Raw genomic sequence first — 8,472 nt, 5'->3', positions numbered from 1 at the left:
CAGATAGAAGGATGCTGATTTTTAAGCTGGGAGTTTAATTTCAGTATGTTGTATAGCAACAGCAGGACACTATACAGCATTGTAGAAAAAGTCCCAATAATCAGACAATGCCCTGTTAGCAAGCACTTGAAGACAGTGGGAACCCCAACGGAACCAGACTTTTGCGGACAAATACCCCCACGCCCCCACCCCCAGTTAGTGCGGACAAACAAATACAACTGGCCAAAGACACAAGAAAATACTATGTACACTATTTATAGCAACATATTTGCCTGCAGAGTCATTCCAAATCCCAGCCAGAAGTATTATAAGAGAAAGACTTTAGTAAACACTCACGTAGGCAGAGGTCAAACTTAACCCGGCTTAAAATACAGTGGAAAGCTGTCTCCATCAAAACTGAGACCTTTCCACTGCCTGAGCCCTGCTCATCCTCAAGGGCTCAGCAGGTCACTCTTGGCTTTACTTCAGCTCCTTTTTTGGCTTTTGGCGCTCGTCCTTGTTGTGATTCATTTTGTCCAGCCTTCATGGGCCAGCAGCTTGCCTGCCTCAGAGGACAACCCCCCCCCCAAAAGAAAACCCAACCACAAGCCAAACAAAGTGATGCAATACTTTTTGCAGGGAACATCATGTGAGGGGATGAGTTGCAGACACAGGGTTTCAATAGTGGAGAGATACTCAGACTCTCCAGTAAAGTAAAAGTACCAATAAAGTTTAGTTAATATGCAGCAATCTCCAAAAAGCTTTCTACCTTTGGAGTTGCTGGAGATACAGCCAATTTACTTTGTGTATGGAGTTTAATCCATTTGTTTGCAGCCTATAGAAGTCAGGCCTCCTGCAAAGGGTATATAAGATAAGTCTGGGGGGTCATGAGACCATTGTTTGTGAATGAAAGAAGCAAAACAAAGCTGTGGCCTCCTCAGTGGAGCTGTAAACAGGTAATCAGCATCTGTGATAAGGAGCAAAAACAAGTGTTTTTGTCCTGTCATGGTTTTTTCGTGGGGGCTGGAAACCCCTGACAAACATTTTAATTGAGCTACATAAAATCTCAGTGCTAAAAACATAGCTAAAACTGTAATATATATGCAATGCAGTACAGTAAAAAAGTTTCCCCATTGTTGTAGTTATGTTTATGTATTGTAGCACAGAATGGAAATACTCAGGTCACATAGTTAATGGACCACTTACACAAGAAATATGTCAAATACAATAGAAGAAAATGTGGCAAAAACTACCATACTGTGCATGTGATTGAAACAAAATGTAAATTTGAATACTCTTGACAATACATATCTAATCTATTCAGCGTACAATAAAATGTAATAAATATTCTCCTTAAAATTATTAAACTACCTACCTTGAATTCTTCTTTATCATTCATTCTTCATATTTTTTTAAAATAATTTTTAAAATATTCTGTACAAATAAAGAGATACTTTTCTTCTTATTATAATAATTTAATATTCTACTTGTGGATTTTCTGTTGTTATTATTATATTTTCAATCAATAAAGATTTATTTATGTTTTTGTTAATTATTATATTGAATTAAAATCTATTAAGTGGTCATATAATAATTAGTTGCTTCAAATTTTATTTTATTTTATGTAGACGTTCTGCGGAGCTTCTTGCACATAGGCCGTAATGTAAACCCCGTGGCCGCCAGTTTCCAATGGAAGGAAAAACAGGATTGGTTAATATTTCAAATTGCAGACTAAACCGGCCACAGGATTGGTCAATTTCCTTCGCTCACTCGCACACAAAAAAAAAGAAAGGAAAAGGCGGGACCGAGTCCAGCCCATCAATGGGCGGCCTCAGTTATTCGTCCGTAGTAAAAATGACGTTTTGTCTTCATTGACGAGGGACGGACCAATTACGTAGCTATTCTGGAAGAGGCGTGGACTTCTGACATTCTTTAGTAGCCGGTCCTTCCTTACCGGCATTCAGTATTGTCCCGGACAGGGCAGACGCAACTTTGTGATATTTATTTATTTATTGAAGTTTTAATTTACCAAAGATGCTCGGCCTGTGCCTTTACGTCCCCGTGTCTAACTCGGACCCGATTGAAGTGGAATATTTCGAGTCTAACGGACTTCCATCTGAGTTGAAGTCTCTTTTTAACAAACTCAGCGTGTTCCTGCCGTCCCAAGAGTTTTCAGCCTACCAACGATGGCGAAAGGTAGGAAATAAGTTAACTAACACAGTCAGAATAACCTAGTTCGTAACATTGATTAGTCTGAGCGCCACAAATCCGTTCACTCCGGCGACCGGAAAGATTAGCGCGCAGTAGTAAAAGCCTTACGACTAGGCCGCAAAAAAGACCGGTTTCGAGAAAATTCACGAGAAGATTCCGGGCATTTTTGCTGCAACTTTAACGTAACATCTGTATTTAACCTAAATGACATTGAAAAGTAATCAATATTTGTTGATTTAAGCCTGTTACTGCAAACTTTAAAACTTAACCGAGCCGGTTCGGGCTGAAAAAGACTGCCATTCAGCTTACATGGGGAAAATCCACCCTAAAAAGGAATTCCGGCCATGCGCTTACACTGAAAGAGGGCAGCTAGAAGCCGGTATCATTCGCTATATGTAACTGAGAAAAAGTAAATCGTGTGCATAAGTACAAAAGTTGTTTAATTAGCTGTTCCCGTTTCTAGGTCATGCGTTTCTCCCTGATGTCCTTGAGGTCTTTTACTACTCTGAAACTGATGGTTTTGGGGCAGGCAGATCCCATATAGCTATGACTCGTGGTGCATCTGTAATCCTAGGAATGCTGACCCACCACTGACTTTTCATGTTTTAATTTCACGATTTCATAACAATGTGATTGTTTTAAATGCATCTGTCAACACAAATTAAATTATTGGGAAGAAAAGGTTTAGAAACCACTCTAAAAAAAATCTGTCGTCATTTCAAGTTTTAAAAGGTGCCCAGTGCCTTATCCAGTACATTTTATCTATGGGCCTTTTTGGGGGGTTAAGAGGCTGGGGCTCATTAGGATTTGCTCATAATTGTGTTTTTAAACGTGTTTTAATCAAGGTTATGCAAAGACTTAAAGTCTGCAGCAGTTTGTCTTTGGCATCTCAGGCTTCATGAACTGGCACAAAATGGCCCTTTTAGCTGTGCTTTAAGTCACACTGATGCACTCCTGCAGGGAGTAGGGTGCAAGCTGCAAATATCTGCAGTTTGGGTATCGGGTTCAGTCATATGCCTACAGGCGGTCTGGGCAGCAGGTCAGGCGGTATCAGTCAATGATAGCAGTATATCCCGGTCTTATTTTAGCCCTGCAAGTTTCAACCTAGACATGGATTAAAGCAGTTGGCTGGGTCAGCCTGCAGTTGAGGGTGAAGATGGACAAGGGTGTTATTACCTAATACCCTAATAGGCCCAGGAGAAATAGATGTCATTCAAGAAAGCCAAGAGGCTTGTGGCCTGGCAAATGGTCATAGCTGCCCTTTGGGTAATAAAAATCAAGCTGAGGGGACACCTTTAATGCGCCAGTGGGTCTCCAGGGCTGGTTTATGGTCACTTATCTAATCATTTGGGAGGCATCAGTTACAAGGTACATTTCAAACTTGCTGTACTTGTTTCATAAGACATTGTTAAACTCTCAGGGGAGATGACTACTGCATACCATTGCTAAATGTCACCTTCTACTCCTCCATGAAGCTGACTCACTGGATTGGAATCAGTAAATCAGATTATTCAAATTCTGCCGTCTTGTCTGACTCTGGTTTTATTTCTTCTTCACAGAAAACATTAAAAAGGGAAGAAAACAACTCGGACGGACAGCTGGACTTTGAGGAGTTTGTTCACTATCTACAAGACTACGAGAAAGACCTGAAGCTTGTGGTGAAGAGTCTCGACAGGAAGAATGCAGGTATGTGGCAGGAGATAGAGTCATGCTCTTTGTTTCACACGAAACTCCTCGAGTGGTTTCGAATTTCACTTTGTGTCATTTCCGCAGCTTTAAGTGTGAAGGACGCATTTTCTCACAACGTGTCTTTGCTTCCTTTTAAAGGCCGCGTTGACCCTAAAGAGTTCATGCAGTCGCTCCGTGACCTTGGTGTGCATATTTCTCTGCAACATGCGGAGAAAGTCCTTAAGAGGTAAAAAAAATATATATATGTATATATCTTTTTAATTTTTTGGATTTTTGATTTTGATTTATTTTTATTTTTATTTTTAAGGAAACAATGTCTCATCATTTTATACATTTATTTATTTTAAAGCATGGATAAGAACGGCATGATAACAATCGGCAGTAAAGACTGGAGCAAGTATGCCATGGTGGAGAAGACGGAGAACATTCCTGAGATCATCCTTTACTGGAAACACTCCACGGTTAGTACTTCACACTGAAACCAAAAGTTTTGCCCAAAAAAGGGAACAAATCTGCTGCTTTGACCTTTAGAGCCTAAAACTAGAGACAAATCATTAATGTGCCAAAATTAACTTTATGAAAGAGAAGTAGAAAATTCTGCTCTTGCATAACCTTTCACATGTCCTACTTTTAGCTATTCTTGGTTGATAACTTTATCATCATATGCGATAACAATAACATAGCAAAGGCAAAAGTTCTTACACCCTCCTGTTGAGTGGGTCAATTAAAGAGCAAATTCCCAGAAAGGCCATGAGCACAAACCATGCGTCAGCAATTAAGCTCTTAGGCCATGAAAGGAATTGGGCTCTTTCCTGCAGGATTATGTTGGAAGGATTTGTCTCGGTGCTGTTATGTAAAGGAGAGCAGCAGCAGCGGTCAGAGCAGGTGCAGACTGGAGATGTAATATAGCACAGCTCCCGGAGGAACACATTCTGATCTCAGGGGCAGAACAAGTTATTTTAGAGCTAATGAGACTAGCAGACTCGCCTGGCGGCACAAGCCGGCCTCAGGCTGAGCAGAGATGTAAAGTGCTGGATCATTTCAGACTGCAGAAAGTCAGGTCAGATGTCAACCTGCACAGTTTTATCTCCATAAGAGTCCCAGAGAGAGAATAAGAAGGCAAAATGCTTGAGGTTTGTTTTGTTTTTTCTTTTAAAGGGGGGAAAGCTAGAGGTTTTAAACAGATCCCTGACCTATATTCTCAACATGTCTTCCTTTGAAAACAATCCCCGTGTTCTGACATTTGCTGTGCTGGTGGGGGGATGCTTACACATTTAACCTGCAGTCACACATGAGCTCACCATCATGTGGCCCACATGAGAGAAATGTTCAGATGTTAACACAAAGGATTTTTACCACATGTTGGTTAAGAATAGAAGCTTGACACAAAATGGGTCCTGTTCCAAAATGTTCAAGAGTGGTCCATGTGAAACTAACCTCCACTCTGTCCTTTGTAATCTCTTCATGTATGTTTCCATAATGAGAGTAATTTCTGTTAGTTGCCGAGACAAAATGACTAAAACCTCTACTAGGGGTTTTTTGCTCTCTATATCTGACCATTCCTGTCATCTTCTGATCAGATATTCGATGTTGGAGAGAATCTCATGGTCCCCGATGACTTCACCATTGAGGAGAAGCAGACTGGGATGTGGTGGAGACATCTGGTCGCAGGTGGAGGAGCAGGAGCAGTTTCGAGGACCTGCACTGCCCCCCTGGATCGACTCAAAGTCACGATGCAGGTAAGATCGACTTGGACCTCTTAATACACTTGAAGCAGCTGTTGATCAAGTGCAGGCACATGATGGGCCTGTGAAGAGGAAGTTGTGGAAATTTCTCCGCTTGTGGGTCTTATGACTAAAGCTGTCGGGCATTTAAAGTGTCCGCTGATGCATGACATGTTAAACGTTACTGAGATTTTAGCTCTGAGTATTTGTGGCCATTATGGTTTGAAATTGCTCAAGCGCCCGTCACCTAACGCTCACAAGCAAGTTAACGTTTAACAGTGTGTAACGGCAAGGGACCAGAGTCCAGGCAATGACCAATGACTGCTCTCAAACCGCTGTCACACCCTTGGCTTCATAGTACTCGCTGTCATCCAAGCTCAAACTACCCATACTAAATGTGTCATCATCCCCATGGTGTGCGTCAGGAGACTTTGTCCTATTGATTAGATATTCACCCAGTTGGCTTAGATTTGGTTAAAAACATGATGACCCACATGGCACCATGCCCAAGTCATCCCATAATTAGTGTAGTAGTTTAATCAAATACAATATTCTTCCTCCCCCAGGTTTACGGATCCCGAACCAACAACATGTGCATCATGAGCGGACTCATGCAGATGATCAAAGAAGGTGGTACGAGGTCCTTGTGGCGAGGAAATGGTGTGAATATCCTCAAAATTGCCCCCGAGTCGGCCCTCAAGTTCATGGCTTACGAGCAGGTATGATGGATTTATCAAGGGACGGGTTTAATGGACGAGGCACAGTGTTCTTGATGTCATTTGCTAATCTGTTCTTTCTCAACTTGCTTCTCCAGATTAAGCGTTTAATCGGCAGTGATAAGAAAGCTCTGAGCATCCTGGAGCGGTTTGTTGCAGGATCTTTGGCAGGAGTGATTGCCCAGAGCACAATCTACCCCATGGAGGTGATTATCTCTTTAATTAGATCTATCCTGTAGCGTTGTGATGCCTCTGTCGCGACTGTACAGTCAAAGCTGACGTTATCTGTACTGAATCTGTTCCAGGTGCTTAAAACCCGTCTCGCTCTGAGGAAGACCGGCCAGTATGCTGGCATCACTGACTGCGCCAAGCAGATCTTCAGAAGAGAAGGCCTCGGCGCGTTTTACAAAGGATACGTCCCCAACATGCTGGGCATCGTGCCCTATGCGGGCATTGACCTCGCAGTGTACGAGGTGAGCAGTCACAAGCATACATTGTTTGGAAATCCCCAGAACTCCTACAAAATAAAATTCAAACTGAGACTGTAGATTGACCTTTTTGTTTTCTCTCCATAGACGCTAAAAAACACCTACCTCCAGCAGTACGGCACCAACAGCACAGACCCCGGTGTGTTCGTCCTGCTGGCCTGCGGCACAGTGTCCAGTACCTGCGGTCAGCTCGCCAGTTACCCCCTGGCTCTGGTCCGAACCCGCATGCAAGCACAAGGTGAGGCCTCAATACTGACCTGTTACTCCATCAGTAGCAGACGGTTTTATACATTTAGTAACTTAAAAATAACTGGATAGTAACTGTATTTGAACACAAGTCTAAGCTTGTCCATTTTTAACCCTTTCAGCTGCAGTAGATGGCGGCCAACAGCAGGTGACCATGTCCAGCCTCTTCAGGCAGATCCTGCAGAACGAGGGGCCCACTGGGCTTTACAGAGGCCTGGCCCCCAACTTCCTTAAAGTCATCCCTGCCGTCAGCATCAGCTATGTTGTGTACGAGCACCTGAAGACACAGCTGGGAGTGACCTCAAGATAAGGCTCCCTAGTCCCCCACCCCTCACCCTCCCAAGGCTCATGCTAGGAATCCCCCCCGGGGGCTTTCAGGCCCCTCCAGAGGTTCGCGGAGCCATTTCATTCTGTGAATGTCAGCTGATGAAAGACTAGAAAGGACACGACGAGGTGGAGGTTATGGACTCTGTGAGCTCAGGATGTCGTGACTGCTGCTATTACCTTTAAAGAGAAGCTGAACGGTGACTGTATGAGAAGCAAGGACCAAATATTTTTGCTCTTCTCTTGAGTGAATCTTGGTGGATAAAGCATTAAAATGCACGGAGTGAAATGATTGTCCCAGACGGGAAGATTTTTGCACACAGTTTGAATTTCTCTCCACCCCTGAATGAATGACTGAGTGACTGACTGACCGGAGTATTTATTACCACCCGTCCTGTATTTATTGTTTTATTTAGAAAGGGAAACTACATAACAACTACATAAATCAGCCTTAATGTTGATAACTACGTGTAGTTGTCTGAAATGGTGAAAACGGGGCGGGAAAAGAAACTTTGCTGATGCAATGAGATCGTTGATGTGTTTAGTCGCCCTAATTCTTGTTTAATTGAATGTTACTTAATGTTCACCTCAGGTTAAAGGGCTGCTTTTTTTTTTCTGCTTTTTTTTCTTTCTTCATTTTAAAGAAGAGCATGTGTATTTAGAAAGTGAAAAGACAGACGGCATAATGCACTTTAATTAAAGCTAGTAAGCCTCTAAATGATGTTGTCAATGCCGACTTAGTGTTTTAATGGACCATTTTCGATGCAAATAAATGGAAATTATAAATCTGTCTCATTTCTCTTTTTTTCTTTTCCCCTGAAATTCACACACTGAAGCTCAAAAAGGCTGAGGGGTACACTTCAGCTCCAAACAGCAAACTCCTCCAGACTGAGAAGTTTGGTAGTCTTACATATTTGTGGTGTTTGGAGGGTTTTCCTAATGCAGATCGTGCATGTGATGAAAACAGAAGTGGAACCTCAGCAGACAGGCTTCTTATTTTTAAACTGCACATGCCTGGGTGGTGCATCTGTAATATCCAAAAGTGGATCTTTTCATTGCTTCCAAAACAAGAATTGAGTGATTACGTGGTATATA

General features: G+C 42.4%; 1 protein-coding gene across 1 annotated transcript; it reads left to right on the top strand.

Annotated features, from left to right (window-relative positions):
- Positions 1 to 1,926: 1,926 nt before the first annotated feature.
- slc25a25a (solute carrier family 25 member 25a) lies at positions 1,927 to 8,163 on the top strand. The gene is made up of 10 exons (XM_086315438.1): positions 1,927 to 2,175; positions 3,750 to 3,876; positions 4,018 to 4,105; positions 4,229 to 4,340; positions 5,460 to 5,618; positions 6,170 to 6,322; positions 6,418 to 6,525; positions 6,625 to 6,792; positions 6,895 to 7,045; positions 7,176 to 8,163. Exons 1-10 carry the CDS (start codon positions 2,014 to 2,016, stop codon positions 7,361 to 7,363), a joined length of 1,416 nt encoding a protein of 471 aa, XP_086171564.1. The 5' UTR covers positions 1,927 to 2,013; the 3' UTR covers positions 7,364 to 8,163.
- Positions 8,164 to 8,472: the final 309 nt, after the last annotated feature.

The sequence above is a fragment of the Aulonocara sp. 'chitande type north' Nkhata Bay genome, linkage group LG12 (assembly GCF_057382095.1).
Source record: "Aulonocara sp. 'chitande type north' Nkhata Bay isolate Kocher_YH1m ecotype deep benthic linkage group LG12, A_spYH_male_GT1.1, whole genome shotgun sequence".
NCBI classification, from domain to species: Eukaryota; Metazoa; Chordata; class Actinopteri; order Cichliformes; family Cichlidae; genus Aulonocara; species Aulonocara sp. 'chitande type north' Nkhata Bay.
Note: the sequence above shows the minus strand (reverse complement) of the source record. Positions and strands in the feature narration are given on the sequence as shown.

Bases quoted from the DNA above. Each gene is read 5' to 3' on its own strand.
- slc25a25a (XM_086315438.1), top strand. From the start codon at position 2,014: ATGCTCGGCCTGTGCCTTTACGTCCCCGTGTCTAACTCGGACCCGATT. The intron at 3,877-4,017 runs GTATGTGGCAGG...TTCCTTTTAAAG, and splicing joins TCTCGACAGGAAGAATGCAG to GCCGCGTTGACCCTAAAGAG. The intron at 4,341-5,459 runs GTTAGTACTTCA...TCTTCTGATCAG, and splicing joins TTTACTGGAAACACTCCACG to ATATTCGATGTTGGAGAGAA.